Source organism: Lontra canadensis, unplaced genomic scaffold (assembly GCF_010015895.1).
Source record: "Lontra canadensis isolate GAN:19392208 unplaced genomic scaffold, GSC_riverotter_1.0 scaffold74, whole genome shotgun sequence".
Classification (NCBI taxonomy): Eukaryota; Metazoa; Chordata; class Mammalia; order Carnivora; family Mustelidae; genus Lontra; species Lontra canadensis.
This window is the reverse complement of record NW_022631068.1, coordinates 4,572,825-4,595,314: the sequence shown is the minus strand read 5'-3', so window position 1 is coordinate 4,595,314 and position 22,490 is coordinate 4,572,825. Positions and strand designations below refer to the sequence as shown.

General features: G+C 35.8%; 1 protein-coding gene across 3 annotated transcripts in view; it reads right to left on the bottom strand.

The window, feature by feature from the left end:
* Positions 1-6,261: 6,261 nt before the first annotated feature.
* Positions 6,262-22,490, bottom strand: part of PRMT3 (protein arginine methyltransferase 3) — a 128,359-nt gene continuing 112,130 nt past the window's right edge. For all 3 annotated transcript variants that reach the window (XM_032881206.1, XM_032881207.1, XM_032881205.1), the window contains 3 exons: positions 19,098-19,148; positions 18,813-18,900; positions 6,262-7,225 (listed from right to left, as the gene is read on the bottom strand). In XM_032881206.1, the coding sequence (XP_032737097.1) occupies positions 7,116-7,225; positions 18,813-18,900; positions 19,098-19,148 (249 nt within the window). In that variant the 3' untranslated portion in view covers positions 6,262-7,115. The remainder of the gene's footprint in view (positions 7,226-18,812; positions 18,901-19,097; positions 19,149-22,490) is intronic.

Sequence of the window (22,490 nt, the reverse complement as noted above, 5' to 3'; positions counted from 1 at the left end):
CTCTCTGCCAGTCTCTCTGCCTACTTGTGATCTCTGTCTGTCAAATAAATAAAGAAAAATCTTTAAAATAAAAAAAAAAGAGCATAAAGTTGTTTTTCTTCCCCTACACCACTAATCTTTAAGTCTTTAAAGATTGGGAAGTCCTCAAGCTCATAGTGATATAGATTTTTAAAAATTCCAATTTTAGCTTGAAAACCAGCATTTTATCATTAGCAACAAATTCTACCACTTTTATTTGAAGTTATTGATAAGCTCACTTTTTTTCTCTTTTGTAAGATAATGCCTGCCATAGTTTGTCAGTCATTCTTCCAAGTAAAAATAATATTTCATGGAAAAAAGTGGCTAGTTTAGGTCACAAATGAATTGCATAAGTGCTTTCCTAGGAGACAAATATTATATTTTAACATGCAGCAAGTGTTTTATTAGTATCATTAAGAATATTAAGAGACACATATTCAAAGGTCGAGATCTAATGAAATTAGTATTTACCACATCACCAAGGACATTTTAAAGAGAGTATGTGGTAGTGAAATGATTAAATGATTAAATGATTAAAATTTAAATGATTAAAATGATTAGTATAGTTGGTGCCTCAATTTGTGCTAAAGGGCCAGCACTGTTACCTATAATTGCTTTTGCATCATCCGTGTAAATGCCAACACAGTGAAAAAGGCAAACAATGTGTCAGTATTACTGCAAGAGTTTTGTTTTGGAGTCACCAGGGGTCTGCTGGCCACATTTTGAGAACCAATGATTGAGGAGAAAGATGATGCTGGTTTGGACCAGGATGTGGGTGGTGGTAATTAGAACTATTTTGGTTCTGGATATATTTTAAAGGTAGATCCAATAGTTTCCTGGCCAGCTTGGATGTGGAGTTGAGGAGAAAGGTCGAGGATGACCTTAAAGTTTCTGGCCTGAGCTAATAAAAGAAGAAATTACATTAAGTGAGGTAGAGAAAGACAGCAGGAGCAGGGTTTGGGGATGATCAGAAATAGTTTTGGAACATGTTAAGTTTCAGATGCCCAGGAGACATCTAAGTAGACATGGCATGCAGGCGGCTGGCTATAGTCTGCAGTGGAAGAAAGATGGCTGGAGATACACACTGAGAAAACATCAACATCTAAGTATTTTAAATAGTAAAACTGGATGAAATCACCAAGGGAGGGAAGATGGAATTATCAACATGCACACTTCTCTGATGACCTTGATAAGAGTAGTTTCAGTGAAGTGATGGAGGCAGCGCTCCTGGTGAGCACAGGCTTAAAAAAGATTTCTACACCAATGCTCATAATGGCTCCAGCCTGGAAACAATCCAAATGTTCACCAGTAGGTGAATGGACTGTTGACAAAAATAAACTTGATGAATCTCAAAAAACACTATGCTGAAAGACAAAAATGAAAGAGTACATACGATATGACCCCCCTTACATGAAGTTCTAAAACAAGCAAAACAAATTTATCTTGATGGCAATCAGTATAGATTTTGCCTGGAAGAGGGAGTGGGGATACATGTTGACTGCAAAGTAGCACAGGAAAACTTTCTGGTGTGAAAGAAGTGTTCTAAATATTAACAGGGTTGTTGAGTATATGCATACACTTGCCAAGTTGTTATACTGTACATGTAATGTGTGCATTTTATTTTATATAAATTATACCTCAATACAGTTGTTCAAAAAATGGGAAGCGAGGCAACAGAGACCATGAACACGGACAACTCTTTGAGTGGTCTCAATGTAAAAGAAAAACTAGAACTGTGGCAATAGCAGAGGGAAAAGTGGGGTTAAAATATTTTTCACCATAGGGGTACCTGGGTGGCTCAGTCAGCTAAGTGTCCCACTCTTGATCTCAGCTCAGGTCTCGATCTCAGGGTCTTAAGTTCAAGCCCTGTGTTGGGCTCCACATCCAGCATGGAGTCTACTTAAAAAAAAAAATTATCATGGGTGAAATAATGGCCTACTTGTAAGTTAACTTGAGAATAGTGGAGTGAAAATTTGATGATACAGAGAGACATGCTAAAGCAATTATCTCTGAACTACTCAGAGGAGATGTGGGACACAGGGAGAGAGGCTAGCTTTGGCTAGAAGCAGTGGACGTTCACTTAGTGGGGAGGCAGTATGCAGGCATAAAAATTGGCGGGGCATGTGGTATGGAAACCTGTGGAAGTTCTCAGATTCTTTTTATTTTTCCTGGTAAAATAACAAACAAGGACTTCACCTGAAAGAATGAGGGAGGAGGTTCTATGGGCTGGAGGAAAGAAGTGTAAAATAGTCATTGAGGAGACTGGGAGAAAAACAGACCAGAAAATAAGGAATGACTTCTGGACACTGGAGATTAGGAGTCATAAATTTAAGACCAGACCATCAGTATGGTTGAGTGCCTTCCTCCAGCCTTACTGAGCTGCATATGTGCAGTCATGGGTTTGGACTAGAAGCAGAATTGTGGTTTAGCTGAGTACAGAAAAGTGAAAGAAGAGGTGAAGTAGCAGCGATATGAAAGGGGGTGATTATAATGATGGACTACGGATTTTTAAACTGATCCAAGAGGGAAGCGTAAACAGGAAGGGGTGAGGGACAGATGACATGTGGTATGAATGAGTGGATTTTGGTCGGTGGAGTTGAAGGACTGCTGGAATTGGATCACAAAAGAGTGTGAGCTGAAAACCGAGGGAGTTAGAATGATACTTAATGTTGAGATTTACACAGGAGTTTTGAGCCCTGGGTATGGCCAGTTCTACAGGATGACCACAGGAGTGGCTGAATTTAGGAAAAGGGCAAGATCACTGGATGAGGTCAATGAGCCAAAAGGTCAGGGTATAAAAGGATCATTCACATGAAATCTTAAACTCACTGATTAGGCAGGAGCAGTGCGGGGCAGTGGTGGCAGTTAAAACTTCAAGGAATGGAAATTAATCTGGAGGGGGAGAGTTTGTGTTACAGTCTTGTTGACAGAAGATAAGATGGGACTCTGAAGTCCTTCCTACTTTGGAGAATGGTCCATAACTGGCAACCAAAAGCAGGCAAGTCATCTAATGCACACCCAAGTCTAGGGAGATAAGTGGTGTGGGAGAGGACAGTCACTATTTAAGAGGTCTTCAGGGGAAGCAATATCCTCAGGAGGGCAAGGGATTTCAGAGAGAAAAGAGACACACAGAACTGCACAGGGATATGAACCTGGGATGCAGAACAAGCGGGAGGCTGGGGTTTCATCTTCCTTTACTATTTAAGTTACTGTTATCTTAATTTTAAAAATTTACAATGAACTCAATGATAAGACTATTTTTACAATATATTTAGCTATACTCTAGAGCTAAATGAATGCTAACTACTCCACGTTAGTCAAGATGTTGAGGCACTATACAAAAACCGTTTCTTTGGTAGGCTTTTTTTTTTTTAAACACTGAAAACTTTATTGGAAAAGACAAGTGAATTGCTAAGATACTTTAAAAGTACTTTGCTTATTCATCATTTTGCTTGGAAACATTTACCCTAACTTTATAGTAAGGAAACAAACACAAAATCATTAAAAATACATGAGCCTCCAAGGCTTGATAGCTGGGCAGGGTCTTTACATAGCTTCCCATGGGGCCTAGTGATTAAACACCACATTCTAGAGTGAGAACCAAGCAAGGCAGGCATTGGGAGCCTCAAGGCATGTTGAAAAGTGCTGATATAAAGCAATTTCCCCAACTGTCTCTCCTAATGTTGGCAGTTGGTTTGGGGTCCAGAGCCCTCTTAGAAACCCAGAGGTTAGTGAGATTCACAGAAGTCCTTCATTGGTTTAGTTTGTAGCTCTTGGGTGAGGTTCAACCATCTCTAACTTTGAAAAAGTTCTGTTGGTTACCTCTCTCTGTCTCATTAAAACTAACTGAAATTGATAACCAGCTACCAAGTTTTAGTGTACTAATTTCCTTTGCACAGGACACTGTTACAATTCCAGACACGTCTCAAGTATGTAAATACTATATATATGTATTTTAAATTAGGGTGAAGTCTTGGTTAATCCTCTAAGTTTCATAAATGAAGGACATCTGGTTGCTTAGCTTCAAGTTTATATAAAAACTACAGTGTTTGTAATGTGTTCTATTAGGTGTATATTCTCTGCCACTGCCGTTAACGAACCTTGTGAAGAAAGTCTATGTACACTATTAGCTACCTCTGCTCCAGTAAAACTTTATCAAAATGGACCATGGGGTAGATCTGGCCCCAGGCCATAGTCTGCCAACCCACTGTAGGCAATGCTTGGCCTCAGCTACCTCACTGACCTTGCCTTTCATCACAGATTCAAATTCCATGACAGCAGGGTAGATTTAATACTGTTTTTGAGATATTCGTCACAGAAAAATCTGAATCCCTAGATGTTCTGGATCTATGTACAGCTTAAAGGATCATTTCTGGCATGACTGGCAGGAGCTAAATGATACACGATCCTGTTTTAATCTTTCCTATTCTAAGTTTTTAATGGTACTGTCAGCAAGTTTGCTCCACCTGATAGTGGACTGCAGACCTCAGCTCGGTAACTTCATACAATACATTTTAGATATTCCACTTTAAAAAGAGAGAAAGGTAGGTTAATGGAAAACACAGGTGGACCAGATTGGTTAACCTAGATTAAGTGGTAAGAAGCAAATAACCCTGCAGGACCAGAATTACTTGCCCTCCTTTTCAAACAGGGGTTATTTCAAAGGGAAATGACAGCTCCCTCATTTAAAATGTGTTATAAATTTATAATGTGCTAGCAGTTGGGGCTCCTTACTGGACCACTTTGTGCAATGCTGTCCACCCTCAAGAGCTGTTTTGTTGAAACACTCCTTCCAAAATGCTCTGTTCAAAAATTACTCTTCAACTGAATAGAGATGCCTAGTTGGATGAATCCTATAGATTACAATATAACAATGTTAATCTTCACAAAGAAAAACAGGAGGAAAAATGTATTTTCTTAATGGAAATGAAACAAAATGCTTGGGACAGAGTAGTTTGCTATCCCTAAATGTGCATCGGTCACAGAATGAAAGGACAGTGCATTTATCACTGTCAGGGGCTATGAAGTTTTAATTTTTTGTACCAGCTTAACGGCTGAAATTCCAATCAAAGAGCTAACATTTGGACTCTCATGGTCTCATAAAATGTTTAGGTACACACATTAGAATGTTTTGGCCTGGAAAGGCAAACAGAGACCTACCAACTATGGTTGGCCTATTTATAACCAGGAGAAAATCAAAAGAGCCACTGGATGAAAATCTAGGCAAATCAAATAAGAGTTTAAAAAAAAAAAATCATTTTTGAGAAATGCTTTTTTAAGTAGTTGAAAAATTTGTTACTCACTTACATGAAAGAAAAATAAGGCAAAAAAATTAGGCAGTATTTGGTTACTTTAAAAATCCATTAAATCTTTTTACAGGGCTTCCTTATTTTTATCACTCTACTATACCCAAATTTGTACCTGAAGTCTTTCCAGACAAAATTTAAAGTCTTTCCAGACAAAAATTTTAAATTTGAATCTAAAATTCAAAGTACTTTAAATTTTGTCTGGAAAGACTTCAGGTACAAATTATCAGCACCACACATTTCTAATAATGTTCTAAATTCAAAAACAAGCTGGCCGGTTTAACCCAGTGAAAACAGAAATCATGCTTATAGAAGAAGCCAAGACTTAAAAGACTGTGATCTGAAATATATCATTTGAAGGGGTTAATTTTGCCATTGCTAGTAGTCCAGTTCCCTAAGACCAAAAGACAATTTTTAAAAGAATTTTGCTATATTAATTTGTCAAAATATTCCCACCCATTCATGTACTTAAAGGCACTATTTGATGAGGGAACAATTCCCAAATGAATCTAATGTAGACAGCACATATTCCGTGGAAGGGATCCTTGACTGACTAATGATACTATCACGTAGCATTTAATGGATGTCTTCTATGTGTCAGGCACTGATTGAAGTAGCTGAAATGTATTAACTCATGAACTGGCGTATTCATAAAGGGAGAGAGAGATGAAGGAACAGGACTACGATCCAACAGCGAGTAAGAGCTGTCACCAGAGCCTGCACCTAGGCACTGACCCCAGAACTCATGCGGCTCAACACCACGCCATGCTGCCCTGTGTAGGTCTTATTTTGAAAAAGAACCAGCTGTCAAACGGAAAAGTGTACGAGCCAGCTGTCCTTAAATCCCCGTTTTCTTAAAGATGATTCCTTTGATAAGACTTTTTAAAATACTTCTGATCTTATAAAAGGCTTTAGTATGTTAAAACATTTTATAATGTTAATGGTTGTTGTACACATTTTATTGAATGTTTTCTATTCTGCCTTTCAAATTGAGTCAATAACTGTAAACAACACAACCGTAAGTAGGTTAACAGTTACATGTTTAACTTTGCACGTAAATCTAGTTTGAAAAAGATATATTAGTAAATAAGTACTTATTTTTCCCGACCTTTAAAAACTTGTATGAAACCTAGGATAAACATATTGAAATTAGATTTCCTGGGCAGTACTAGAAAACTGGCAAAATAACATCTGCAAAGATGAGAAGTTCAGAACTAGAGGGTAATCAACTAAGCTGTCTTTCAAATATGATTTGTGTGATGTTCTTTTCCATATTTTAGTCCCTCCCACTTGTTCTTTACTTATAATCTAATATTCTACCAAATAATACAATTAAAAACTACTCCTCAGAGTAGAAATCTGCAATAAAATGTACAATAGTTTGTATATAGTTACTAGTTTAATAAAACATTACCCAAATAACTAATCAGTTACTAGTGTTTAAAATTTATAGTAAGAAACATTAAAAACAACAAAAGACTACTTCTTTTCAAATTTAGGCCTATTTAAATATTTTCAGTATAGCTAAACTCAGTGTAACGGTTACATTCGTAAAATCTTGCTGAGCAGACTTCCAAGACTGTGATAATAACGTAGGTGGTCCACTAGGAACTGTTGTTCCCTTCCTTAGCTGAATTATATGAGATTCCAACCACATGTCTCTCATCTTGAGTAGATTCATTAGGAAAGATCCATCAGCTACATGCTCACATAAAACCCCCGCTCTCCACTCCTACCCATAACCCACCCCCATACTAAAAACTGCAAGTTAGTTGTGCTTTCGTAGCCTTTTCACTGGAGACCATAAGTTTGAGTTGAATTATTCAGTGTGAGGGTCACAATGAGAGAACGTGGATCTTTCTTATTCTTGTGGACTGTGATCCTTCCTTTCAAGGCTTCACCTATGGAAGAGAGGCAAAAGATGTGTTTAAGAATTCACGGAATACAGTATGGCAGGGAAATAATAATGCATATCTAGTACTTCTTGCTTATCATTGTGAGACAGTTCACTCATTTTGGAAAAAAAATTAATAAATTTTTAGGACAATTTTATGTTTAATTTTTGAACAAAGCAGATCTAAAAAAATGAAAAAAGTTAAAATTAACTTAAAACATAACTGAATATTTAAAGCATGAATAACTACAATGTATTGGGAGATAATCCATGTATAGCACAATCTGGGGAAGTGAAATTTTTATAACAATTGCTCAAAGGATTGGAGGGGGTAAATGGAAGTAAATTACTGAGAGTCTTAAGTTATAAATGAAATGGCATACCAATGTTTGATGGTAGTCTGGTAAGCTAAAAAGGCATGTTGGAACTCTCGAGCAACAATTATAAAAACAAACCCAACACATGTAGTTAATTAGCCAAGGGTGGAGATAAAATGAAATAATAAAGAGTATTCAATCAAAAAAAAAGTAGGGGCACCTGGGTGGCTCAGTGGGTTAAAGCCTCTGCCTTCGGCTCAGGTCATGATCCCAGGGTCCTGGGATCGAGCCCCACAACGGGCTCTCTGCCCAGCGGGGAGCCTGCTTCCTCCTCTCTCTCTCTCTGCCTGCCTCTCTGCCTACTTGTGATCTATGTCTGTCAAATAAATAAATAAAATCTTAAAAAAAAAGTAATAAGGAAAAAAGCAAGAAATAACAGGGATACAGAAAAAAAAAGCAAATGACAGAATTAAATCTAGTATCACCGATACTAATATTAACTGTAATATGTTTAATACTTTGAATGTAGAGACAGCATCAAAGTAAAAGGAAGGAGAACTATTCTATATAATATTCTATATAATGTAACGCTATATTAATCAGAGAGTCTGAAATGGCAGTATTAACATCAGACAAAAATGACTTCAGGAAAAAATATACAACCAGAGATAAAGAAACACATTTCAAAATAATCATTCAAATCATAGAGACCTAATGATTTTATGTATGACTATATGACTATAGAGCTCTAAAATGCATGATGCAAATCTGACAGAACCACAGGAAGACACATATAATCCACAATTATCACTGGAAATTTCACCTCTCCTCTGTCAATAATTGCAATAACAACTAGACAGAAAACCAGAAAGAATATGAAAGATTTAACACACTATTAACCAACTTGACCCGGTTGACATCTATAGAACCAAGACAGATTACATCTACATATGCTGGGTCATAAAACAGATCTTAATACACTTAAACATAAAGAAATCATAAAGAATATGTTCTCTGACCAAAACTGAATAAAATTAAAAATTAACAGAAAGATATGTGAAGATACTTGAATAATCCCAAAACATTTAGGAATTAAACAAAAGACTTCTAAATATTCCATAAATCAAAATAAAAATCACAAGCACAAAGAAAAGTAACTTGAGGCCCCTGGGTGGTTCAGTAGGTTGGGCAGTTGGGCATCTGACTCTTGGTTTCAGTGCCTATTGTGATCTTATGGATAGTGGGATGGAGCCCCCTGTCAGGCTCCACGCTCAGCAGGGAGTCACCTTAATACTTCTCTCTGTACCCCGCCAAAATAAATAAATAAATCTTAAAAAAGAAAAAAAAGAAAGGCAATTAATTTCCTTTCCTTTTTTTTTTTAAAGATTTTATTTATTTATTTGACAGAGACACAGTGAGAGAGGGAGCACAAGCAGAGGGAGTGGGAGAGGGAGAAGCAGGCTTCCTGCTGAGCAGAGAGCCCCATGCGGGGCTCCATAACCTGAGCTGAAGGCATCATAACCTGAGCTGAAGGCAGACGCTTAACCGACTGAGCCACCCAGGCGCCCCAAGAAAGGCAATTTAAAACACTATTACTTTGGGGCACCTGCGTGGCTCAGTGGGTTAAAGCTTCTGCCTTTGGCTCAGGTCATGATCCCAGAGTCCTGGGATCGAGCCGCGCATTGGGCTCTCTGTGCAGTAGGGAGTCTGCTTCCTCCTCTCTCTCTGCCTACTTGTGATCTCTGTCTGTCAAATAAATAAATAAAATCTTTAAAAACAACAACAAAAAAACCAAAAAAACAAACACTATTACTTCTATTACTTTCACTTCTTAGAATAGTGAATATTTAAAAAAACTGAATTTTGATTTGATTCCTTAGGATGAATGATTAGAGGTGGAATACTTTCAAAAAAGGCATAAAGTATATTCCAGTTTTTAATTCCTGCCATCTTCAACAACGCTGGTGTTACTAGAAACGAAACAAAAAAAATGAGTAAAAGAAAACAATACAATACTTTTGTTATTTAAACACTGCCAGAATCGGACTACTTTGATTGCATTTCAGTGATTATCAGTGGTGATGGGTATCATTCCAAATGTTTAACCACCATCTAAAAAAAAAAATCCTTTGTGCATTCAAGTTAGTGATTTTGTTGTGAGGATATGAGGTATTGTTGCAATGTTTCTTTTTAGTGCATGTCCTCTAATGGTTGCTGCTGTTTGATTTAAGTTTAATCCTTAAGATAAGGGTCAAAATGGAAGTGTTCGATAGAGCTTATGAAGCAGGTCATCAAATTCTTCATTTCAAGTTTAAAGGATACATTGAAGCGTTCTATGTAGCACAAGTCAAGATGAGCTAGTTATGGATACTTTTGATAAATTTTCATGAAAGAAAAAAAATTTAAGTATCAATAGTAAACAAAACATCTGAATAATTAAAATGTCCTAACAGTAATTCCCTTATAAACTAGTATAATTTTCATGTCTAAAATGAAATACAAGCAAAGTAACTATTTCTATAATAATCTTAATTTCAAAATGAGGGTGCCAACAGCACTTATTTAAGTTAATTAAATAGCATGAAGGGTCGCAGTAATAAATACATAATTCACCCTGCTGAACTCCAGTCAATTGTTTAGGCCTGACAAAAGTGCCAAGTCAGTAGGTGTAATACTAGAAGGGATCGTAGTAATTAATCAGTGTCAAATAGATATAAAATGACTGATGCCGTGAAGCATGTGTATTGTATGGGAGCTGCAAAAGACACTCTCCGTGGAGCTGAGCGGTTACCACCTTATTTTTATCATCGGCAGACGGCCATTAGTACCACAGAGCAGTGTTGCAGTTCAATCAAGAGCAAAATTGATTTCATTTCAACTCTGTTCTAGTGGCTTTTTAAAATTAATTTCTTCCAGAGCAATGAAATTTCATTTCCCCAGAAGGGGGAAAATTTTAAAATCATTATTATCACTATTAGAGCTTAAAGAATGAGAGAGAAAAAGAGAAATGGATTTTCCATCATATAAAAGCTTACTAGATACATACAGAGAAAGAAAAATAAATAGCCTGACTTTAGTCATATTTTCAAAGCGAAATTACATGAAAAAGATATGGATTTTTACAGTAAACACTGCCATATAAGTTCATACAGTAAAAAATTGTACATTAAAGGAAAGGGGACAAACACATTGAATTTAAACTTTAAAGTAAGTGTTCTCTAACTACTTTAAAAGTATTAATTCTGGGAGGATGGTTACTCCCAGAATGCTAGAAGTGCTCAAATGTTAACAGCATTTCTTCTGAAATATTTTTAGATCTAGGCTGTGAATAAAATATAATAAAAAAGCCAAACACCAAACAAAACAAACTAGGCTCATTATTTTATACTTCCATTTTGCTTTTGGCCAAATGTACAATTCTTAGTCTGAGAAATTCCTTATTCACACAACATCTTTTCTTATTTTCTAAATATCAAGTCTACCCTTAAGGGTGGAAAAAGAGATTTACTATTACTGAAGATATTCACACACCCACCCCCATGCCCCACAATCTAGGCAGCATAATGAAAGACATATTTATAATATTTTATTTTAAAAATCTTATCATATTAGTTTTTAGATACTAAAACAAGACTTATATGCACAGTAAATTATTCTGAATAGACACTCTTGGCTTTATTTAATTTTACCTAATAATTTTAGAGCATAATGAGTCCAAAATTACTTTTAGTTTTAATTAAACACAAATACAGAGAACTCTTCAAACATGCCAAGATAAATTTGAACACCAAGCTATTCAAGTTCAATAGTATGATAAAATTTTTGAGAACATCACAGTTGACAAAATGGGACAACCAAATAAAATGGCCAGTAAATGCCTTTGGCATGATGTCACCCAAAGTGCTTAGAGGAAATGAGATTTCAATGACAATGCATATTACTATACTTATTCGTACATTCAGTAAAATATTTACAATATGGCAAATACTACCATCAGATCAAAAAGGAGAAAGACAACTTATCATCTATTAGAGAACCCTTTATCACAGCATACTGAGATGTACTAACACAGATGTATGCATGAAATGATCTAAGAGAACAAAGAAGACAGCAATTAATTTTCTAAGGTGAGGGAAGATTTATAGAAATAAGCTGGGTAATGCAGAGAAAACTGAAATTTATCAAGTGAAAGAGATCAAACAGCTTTCTAGGTAGACTATCTTAGACTAAGGCAAGGAGTAAGAAAAGATAGGAAAGTTAACTAAAAAGTGCGTGGTCTGTATAAGTCCATATGAGCTGGAACATATTATGGGCTACTGATGTGGAATGTAACACACTGGGACTGGAAATGAGGAAAAATGGTCAGATTGTAAAGGGCCATGGAAAGAAATTTGGATTTTATCCTGGAAATATTGACAGTCCAGTGAGGGTGTTTTTTTTAAAATTAACTTTAGAAGGCATAACTGATGGTAAAATGTGCACATTTTTTGTGTGCAGCAATGGGTTTTACCATTATCTCACCTTCCTAAACTTTTGCCTACCCCAAGTCTCAAAGACTATCTCTTCCGTTATCTTCCAGAAGTTTTACAGTTTTATACATTTATATTTAGGTTTTTGACCCATTTAGATTTGGTTCTTGGATACAGGATAAGGTAAGAATTAAGACCATTTTCCTGTACAAATACTTAAGTTGTTCTAAACACTATTTCTTGAAGATTATCATTTTCCCACTGAATACAGTGACCCTTTGGAAAAAAAATTAACTAACTACACAAAAGTGGGTCTATTTTTGGATTCTCTACTTGTTATAATAATCTCTATGTCTATCTATAGTATAGTATCTTACTGTCTGGTTTAATATAACTTTTTAGTAGTTTAGAAATCACATAGTATAAGGATTCCAATATGATTCTTTGAAAAATTGCTTGGTTACTCCAGGTCTTTTGCATTTGCATACAAATTTTAGAATCAGCCTGCCAATTTCTTTCTTTCTCCTTTTTTTCAGCCTGTCAATTTCTATCTTGCTAAATTCTCTTACTAGTTCTGTAGTTTTTTTAGATTCCTTAGAATTCACTGTGGACACAATTATATTATCTATAAATAATGACAGATTTATTTCTTCCTTTCCAATGACTTTTATTTCTTTTTTCATTCCTTATCACACTGGCTAAGACCTCCAATATAAGAAAATAGGAGTGGTGAATGTGAACATTCTTGCCTTGCCCCAAACAGAGGGAAAGCATTCAGTTTTGCTCCATTCAGTATGACACTAAGCTATGGACTTTGTGTGGATGCCTTCTATCAGGTTGAGGAAGTTCTCTTTTATTTCTAGTATGCTATGAGTATTTATCATGAATATATACTGAATTTTGTCAACTGCTTTTTTTTTTTAATTAAAGATTTTATTTATTTATTTGACAGACAGAGATCACAAGTAGGCAGAGAGGCAAGCAGAAAGAGAGGAGGAAGCAGGCTCCTTGCTGAGCAGAGAGCCCGATGTGGGGCTTGATCCCAGGACCCTGAGACCATGACCTGAGCCAAAGGCAGAGGCTTTAACCCACTGAGCCACCCAGGCACCCCTCAACTGCTTTTTTTTGCATCCACTGATGTGACCATGTGGTTTTTCTTCTTTAGACTGTTAACATGGTTGACTGAGCCTGGTGGTGGATGTTAAGAAGGGAACATATTGCATGGAACACTGGGTGTGGTGCACAAACAATGAATCTTGGAACATTGAAAAAATAAAATTAAAAAAAAAAAGAGACTATTAAATGACTCTAAAATATTTTTTAATTTTATATTATTGACTCAGTTTTGGATTACTGGACTAAACCCCACTTGGTCCTAGTGTATTTTTTTTTTTTTAAATATTGCTGGATTCAATTTGCTAGTATTTTGTTGACAATTTGTGTGTCTATATTCATGAAAGATGTTGTTCTATAGTTTAATTTTCTTGTACAATTTTTGTCTGGTTTTTGGTATCAAGGCCCTTATAAAATTAGTTCTCTTTTATTTTCTGGAAGAGACTGTATAGAATTGGTGTTACATCTTTTTGAAGTAGCTGGAAGAATTTGCAGTGAAGCAATCTGTGCGTGGAGATTTGTTTTATGGAAGGCTTTCAGGCTGGCTGCCTGTTTTTGTAAAGTTTAACTGGAACACAGCCACACCCACTCATTTACATACTATCCCTCAGAGTTTAAGGTGCTTGTGGATCCCTACTGCAGCCACTGCGGGGTTATTTGGGGGCTAGGATATAAGAGAACAAAGAGAAAAAAAGAAAAGAAAAATGGGGATTTCGCTAAGCATTAGGAGATCCTTTCCCCATTCCTCAAGTTAGAATTAGAGGAGCTAGTTCATCTGTGCTGATGCCTTAATACTGAGTTTCGGGCTGCCTGAGACCAGACTGGGGATATTGGAAGCAAACAAATCATAAATTTATCACCAGTTCAGGGTATTTGAATTCTGGTCTTCTCCAATTTATCTGATATTATTTACTTCTCAGGGATCTCAAACAGCTGTTCCACGCATTCTGGTTTATTCAAGGTGCATTTTGGTGAGAAAGCTTATTTTTACTGCCCTAAAAATCCTCTGTGCTCTGCTGATTTGTATCCCCTGCCCTCGGCAACCACTCCCCCCGCCCCCAACTGTCTCTACAGTTTTGCTTTCTCCAGAATGTTATATAGCTGGGATCACAGTGTGTAGCCTTTTCGGATTAGTCCTTTCACTTAGTAATATGTGTTCAGTTTCCTCCATGTCATTTCATAGCATCAGAGTTTATTTCTTTTCAATAATATTCCATTATGTGGATATACAGACCATTTATTTTAATATAGTTATCCATGTTTGAATGTCTACCATCATACTTTTCTTTTTTTTTTTTTTAATTTTATTATTTGACAGAGAGAGAGAGCAAGCGAGCCAGAGCGAGCACAAACAGGGGGAGTGGCAGAGGGAGGAGGAGGATCCCCAGCAAGCAGGGAGCCCAATGCTGGGCTTGATCCCAGGACCCTGGGACCAAGACCTTAACTGACTGAGCCACCCAGGTGTCCCATACCATTTGTTTTCTATTTCTTTATGATTGTATCTTCTTCTTCTTCTTCTTTTTTTTTTTTTTTTAAGATTTTTTTAATTCTTTTGACAGACAGAGATCACCAGTAGGCAGGGAGGCAGGCAGAGAAAGAAGAAGGGAAGCAGACTCTCCTCGGAAGAGAGCCCGACTTGAGGTTTGATCCCAGGACCCTGGGATCGATCATGACCTGAGACGAAGGCAGAGGCTTTAACCCACTGAGCCACCCAGGCACCCCGATTGTATCTTCTTTTGAACCAAATCTTTTCTCGAGATTCCATTTCATCTTCACTACTAGCTTATGAGTTATATTTTGTGGCTTAATTAAATTTTTTTTTTAACTTGTTCCTCTGGTGTTTACAATATACATATTTATCATGGTTTACCATTAAATCAGTTCATGTGCAATGTAAAAACTTAATACATTTCCATTTTCTCATTAATTTTTTTGATCACTGCCATACATTTTATGTCTCTGTTTTGAAACCTGTAATATATTATTTTTGCTTTAAATTATCTTTTACAAAATTAAAAAATGAGTAAACAAAGTCTTTTTTTTTTTTTTTTTTTACAAAGTCACACATTTACCATTTCTGACATTTCCCATTCCTTCGTTCAGATTCCACTTGGTGATATTTTCCTTTCACTTGAGAAGCTTACTTTATCTTGTATTGACAATCTGCTGGAGATGAATTCTTGCAGTGTTTTTCTTCTGGAAGAGTTTTATTTAGGCTTCATTTTTGAAATACATTTATTCTAAATATAGAATCTAGATTGACAGTTTCTTTTAGCACTTTGAAAATCTCATTTATCATCTGGCTTACATAGTTTCTGAAGAATATTCTGATATTATTCTTTCTTTGTTCCTCTGTTTCATTTTTCTCTGGTTCATGTTAAGACTTTTGATATTATTATCACTATTTATTGGCAATTTGTTTGTGATATGTCTTGGTGTTGTTTTCTTTGTACTGAGCTTACCTAGGGTTCATTGAATTTCTTCAACCTGTGGGTTATACCTTTTATCAAATGAAAGAACATTTGGCCATTATTGTATCTTCAAATATATTTTCTGTCCCTGCTTCTTTCAGGGACTTTTTATCACATTTAAATTAGTGTGCTTCATATTTTCCCACTGGTTACTGTGGATATGTTCATTTCTTTAAAAAGTCTTTTTTCCCTCTCTGTGCTTCATTTGGATGTATTTTATGCTGCATCTTTAAGAACACTGACCTTTTTTTCTGTTAATTGCATCGAATGGCATTTTCACTTCAGATACTCTAATTTCCATCTCTAGAAGTTCTATTTGGATTTTAAATATCTTCTCATATAACAGCAGTTATGTTTCAATATGCTTGTGTGCTTATTTCATTTCTGGATCTGTTTCTTTCGATTGACATTTCGATTGACATGACATTAGGCCATGATGAATTTTATGTTGTTCAGTGTTTTTTGTTTTCCTTTGTTGCCAATAAAGTTACTTTGGTCCAGTTTTTTTTTTTTTTTTTTCTCTTTCTTTTTTCTTTTTTTCTTTTAAGGCTTGTTTTTAAGCTTTGTTAAGGAACATGCAGGTTAGCCTTTAGTTTAGGGATAGTTTATTCCTACTATGAAGCTATGGTTCTTCTGGACTGAAGAGAGTCCACAAGGAGTCCCCACTCTAGCTGGTTGAAACTCAAATACCCAGAGCTACATGGAATCTCTGGGAACTGTTTGTTCACAGCTGCCTCAGATGTTTTGCTTGACCTCAGGCATTTCATCCTACTTCCATGCATCTTAGTACTCATCTAAAACTCAAGGGGCAAAAAACCAAACCAAACCAAACAAAAACAAAAACCAAAAAAACTTAAGGGGGCATTGTGTGTAGATTTCTGGAGGCTTTTGCTGATTAGCATGTCTTCTTTAGTACTCTGCCTAGCAACTTCTGCTTTCTACTCACTAGTACTACCACCAGTGGTTTAGGAGGGTTTTAAAAAAAACCAAAAAACAAAAAGGTGTTGTATTTCCTTATATAATCCCTTCTTTATACTATCATAGCTGAGAAGGACCACATTTTCCTTACTTTGAAATTTCCCTTTTAAGTTTTTCCTGGTTGTATTTTAGGGGATTCCAAAATTTTGTGGTGTACTGGTCTTACTATTTAAATATAAGCACATATACAATGGCAATGAAAGAAATACACAATGTAGACAAGGCAATATTAAAATCATAAATCTCCACAGTATTCTGAAAAAGCTGAATCAGTTACTCTAAGGATTACTGGGTAATAAGTAGTTAGGATTTCAAAATTTCACTAGAATAAAATAATATTTTGTTGTAATTAGGTAGGAGAAAATTCAAATGCTATCTTAAATCTCTCTCAAGATTTAAACATGAATGAATTAGCACTACCTTTAAAATTTAGCACTAAGATAATAAAATGGGAACTGTGAAGAAAGCAACATTTTCAAGTTTCCAAGTATCAATCCAAATACCAAAGCTATACAAAACCCAACCAAACAAAAACAAATGAAAATATAATAAAATTTCATTTGTGCTCATCACACTTCAGTTTTGCTGTGCTCAAGCTTTTTGGAGAAAGAGAAAATGAGACCATCAAGGTTTTATTTCCATAGCACTACAATCTTAAAGTGAAAACATGACAACAAGGTGCTGCTTTACTCTAATAGTGTTTATGTGCATCTACCAAATGCACCAACAGGGAAATCAAACTATACCTGAGTTTTATGGAATATTTGAAACATATAGAGAACAGTATAATGACCACCCAGACCCACCACTCAAGTTTTGTCAAATCTTAACATTCTCCCACAGTTCCCTCAATTTCTAAAAGGAATAATTCAGGTCTATGACACTGAATCCCCTTCAAAGCCTTCCCTGATCCTATTTCTATTCTTCTGCAGGGGCAGCCACACTGAATTCCCCAGTTATCATCTTTAAGTATTGCTTCTTACTTTGACTATGTGTGTTTGTATAGGAAACTGTTTCACAGGTCTTTAAACTCCATATAAACAATGTAATGTAGGAATCACTCTAACTTTTTTTTGCTTAATGTTGCTTCTGATATTCACAAATACATGACTAATCTGTTACAGAGATTTTACTGTATGCAACTATCATATTTATCTATCTTCTGTTAATGGACATTCAAGGTGCCTCCAATTTTTCACTTCTACAAACCATACTGTTGTCAAGATTGTTGTAGACAGGCTGCAGGGGAGACTGTTCAGAATACATCCCTAGAAAAAAACTGTGGTTTTAGCGATGGATACTTATACATCTATACTTAACTTGAAGGTAGCAAACTGTTCTCTAAAGCTGTACCAATAAAGACTATCAGCAGAAGAGTATACAAGTTCCATTTGGCTACATGATTGCAGGTACTTGGCCTTGTTAAATTTTATGTTTTTTTTTTTTTTTTTTCCCTCTAGTGATGGATAAAAAAGTCTCTTACATAGTTTTAATTGGCCTCTCTCCCTGAGTTCCTAGTGATTTTGAGTTTCTTTTCGTGGAAGTTTGTTATACATTCAGGCTTCATATAGTCAGAAAGCTTTCTGTAAAGGTGGGGGAGGATAACTTATATGTAATAAACAATTTAAATAATAGAGATTCCACAGTCAAATTCTAACTTTTGGAGCTAAGGATATAGGTACGTAAGAACTCTAGGTGCTCATCAGAGTGAGCAATCGATGAGGTGCAAGACAGAAGAACGCAGAATTGGGCCAGTCCTTGAGCACCATGTAAGATTTGAGCGGGTACAGACTGGGGAGAGCCCTCTAGACACATATACTGAACACTGTAACTACTGAATAGCATTTTTTTAAATTTACACTTCACCTCTATCAGTGATATTTCTCTTTAGTCACTTTGGAAGTGAAAGCATTTTTACTTATATTTGCAACTTAATATATACTACTAGTTAATACTTAAAGAAAAGTTGTCAGAATTACTTTGTGGTACTCAAAATAAAAGCTACATATTAAAGCATATTTTAACTGGCAGGAATTATAAATCTAATCTAAATAAGAGTTTTCTTTAAATCACTACTTTATTGAAATGATATATCACCTAAAATTTATGTAGCTCTAAGAAAATCTTATCTTACTAGCATGTTGCATTGTTTCAAAGACAGTGGGCATAGAAAAAGTCACTGTAGAATGAAGGAATAATGTTTACTTCAAAAAGAGTAAGACATTTCTCTCCCTTTTCTTTCTCACCTGCTTTAACGGAAAATGGCTTTTCCAATAGAAATATTGTTTGTTTCCAGTGTGTTCTGGCACTCTGGGGGCCCGTGGAGAACACGACCTGCATTGGTAAGAGTTCAAAAGTATCTGATGAAGTACAAGATTTTTAATATCATGCTACATTAATCTACTACATCAAATACAAGCTCCGATTGCTTACAACAGCAAAAGGCTTATGATCAAACACCTTGGGGCACAAAAATAAAATATAATGTATTTCACATAATTAATTCTTATGGGAAAATTCATGATACTTACCCTGCTGTGACAATTTTTCTCAAAATATATATCAAAGTAGCCAGCAATTGCCTGTTTAAAAAAAATAAATAATTATTAAACTAATTACATGACATAACAATTATTCAGTCTTTCAAGATAATGGCAAAAAGAAATCATTTCAAAGAATAGATACCTCTTATACTTATGACAGGTCACTATTACCTCCTGGAAAAGATGTTACACGTGAAAATGAAGTCATATAATTTGGCTTTCCCCCACAGAAACAATATAATAATAAGGGCAACAAGGCTAATCAAATAACCAATATGTGTTTTATTAGAGAAATGACTGTGGTAGACTACTGAAAAGTGAGAGACCACATGAAGGAAGAAGCCTCAGCCAGCCCCAAGAGCTGACCCATGGTCCCAAAGACAGCCTGCTGTGCAGGCGGGAGCCATCTTGGAGCTCTCTGCTCCAGTCAAACCAGACAACTGCAGCAGCCTGAGAGACCTGGGGAGAAACCAGCAGAAGAACTAGAGGACAAGTCCAGTCCGGACTGCAGAATCATACACAAATAAATCTAAATGATTGTGACTTCAAGGTACTTGGTTTTAAGGTGGTTTGTGACACGGCAATAAATTTAACTTAAACATACTCTTTTATACAAAGATCTCATTTAATTTCTTCTGATCTTGTGCATCTAATTTTAAAGCAAAGTACTATGAATAGTTTTGTAATGAGAGCAACAGAATTTTTAAATGCCACTTTTTTGCTGAAGATAAACTAAAAATATATAATAGTACTCAAATAAAACATATGTTTAAGCAAATACCCAAAGGAGAACCTCTGAGGTAACTCTAAGTGTTACTGTGATAGTATAAAACGGTCTCTAAAAGACAAATATTCAGATGAGGATATGTGATTTTCATTTCTTTTTAAAATTTAAATGATACCATCCCTTTTTCTTTCACTAACAGCATTAGGTTTATCTATTTTTAAAACTGGCATTAAAAAATAGCTTATAAGGTATTAAAAATAGGACACTAATTATTGAAAAATCACTATAAAGCTAGCTAATTTGTGTACTCTGCTGCTTTTGTTGAGAATGTGAACTTTTATTGATCTGTGAGGTTAATATGGATTGGGCCCAAAACAAGTTCAATATTTAACACTGAGGTTCATTACATTTTAGATACCAAGAGAGAATCAAAATACTATTTATAATTCTATCAAACAGACAAAATATAAAACAATGTAGTACTCAGGTACAGATTATTATAGAAAACTATGTAGTTACTCAGAACATTTCTAAAACATGACTTCTATCAGTTGATTTCCTGGTACTTCATAGACTAATTCAACTATTTTCTTAAATTTATTCCTGTATGCCAGTCTTGTTCACCAGTGTCCAGAGCAGTGCCTGGCCCATAGTACACAATAAATATTTGCTGAGAGAATGTGCTTGTTATATACAATTCTATTATAGAACTTACCATACTACTTATAGTTAATTGTGCTATCAGACTATAATGTGTGTGTGTGTTTTTAAAGATTTTATTTATATTTGTCACAGAGAGTGAGCGAGTGAGCACAAACAGGGGGTGCGGCAGGGAGAAGAAGCAGCAGGCTCCTGGCTGTGCAAGGAGCCCCATGTGGGATGGGATAGGATCCCAAGACCGATTCCAAGACCGTGGGATCATGACCTAAGCTGAAGGCAGTCGCTTAACCAACTGAGCCACCCAGGCCAGGCGTCCCAGACAGCAATGTTTGTTTTAAAAACAAAGCCTATGTGTAATTCATATTGTTGTTCTCCTTAATTTGCATAGGTCTCTCATGTAGCACGTTCTCAATACATTTCAGTTAAGATTTTCAGTTTTCAGTTTCTTAAATTCAGCTAGTCTTACTATGTTGTCAGGACACTTTATGAAATCAGTGAATAGCCAGACTTAGAACTTATAATTTTCAACTGAAAAACTGAATGGGGAGGAGGAGAGGAACCCTACTTTGTAGGGACCCGAAAAAGTCTCAACCACTGGCAAGGCCTTGAAAATCTCCAATCAACAAAGATCTCCAGAACATAAGAGAGATTCGAAAAAGCTGTACGAGTTAGACTAATCACTAATCAGGGTATGTGTAGAAGAGCCCAAAACACTACAGCAAACGTTTAAAGAACTAGACTGAGATGTGAACCACTGCCCGCCCAGACACGGTTGACAGGGCTTATGTTTTGGCTTTAACTGGGTTGACTGCCCGTTCACACCAAACACCAACAACATCCTCTAGATAATTATAACAGGACCGACAGTACGCATGACATAACACGCACAACATCCAGAAAACAATCCAAAATTATTCAACACACAAAGAACCAGGAAAATGTCTTTAAGAAAAGAGATAATCCACAAATGCCAACTGTGAGATGACCCAGAAGCTGGTACTATGAGACAAAAACTTTAAAACAGAATTATAACCGTTATGAGGCAACAGAAATGGGGTTATAGAAAACACACTGAAATGAAATGAAAGAAATTCTTGTAGAGAAAAAGAAACTACTAAATAAATGAAAGAATGAATGAATGAATAAATAAATAAATAAAACTAATGGAAGTTTTAGAATTAAAAAATGTAATAACCAAAATAAAAAGCTCCCCGGGCTGAACTGCAGAATGGAGATGACAGGGAGAAAAAAAAAAAAAAAATCAGTGAATGTGAAGATAGGTCAATAGAAAGTATCTAATTTGAAAACCCAGCAGAAAAAGATTGAAATACAATGCAGGAACCTCAGGGGCCTGTGCAACTAACATACAGGTAAATGGAGGTCCAGATGGAAAAAAATATAGGAGCGTGAAAAACCTTTCAAAATTCTATATCCAGCAAAAATATACTTCAGGAATGAAGGCAAAATAAAGACATTTTCAAGTAAAGGTAAACTAAAAGAATTCATTGCCAAAAAACTTTAGAAGAGATGTTAGGGGCGCCTGGGTGGCTCAGTGGGTTAAAACCTCTGTCTTCAGCTTAGGTCATGATCCCAGGGTCCTGGGATTGAGGCCTGCATCGGGCTCTCTGCTCAGGGGGGAGCCTGCTTCCTCCTTTCTCTCTGCCTGCCTCTCTGCCTACTTGTGATCTCCGTCTGTCAAATAAATAAATAAAATCTTAAAAAAAAAAAAAAAAGAAGAGATGTTAAAGGCAGTTCTTCAAGCTGGTGAGCAATACTGGGAGGAAACCTGAAACATTAAAAGAAAAACAACAGAAATGATCAACAGTTTAAGTATAAAAGATTACTTTTTCCCTCAGAATTTCTTTAAAATACTTATGATTTTTTAAGACAAACATGATATAACATCATTTGGTGGGGTTTTCCATGTATGCAGATGTAATCACAAAGATCAGGGGGATGGGTGGTTAGGAGGAGGAAGAGTAAAATCCCACCAA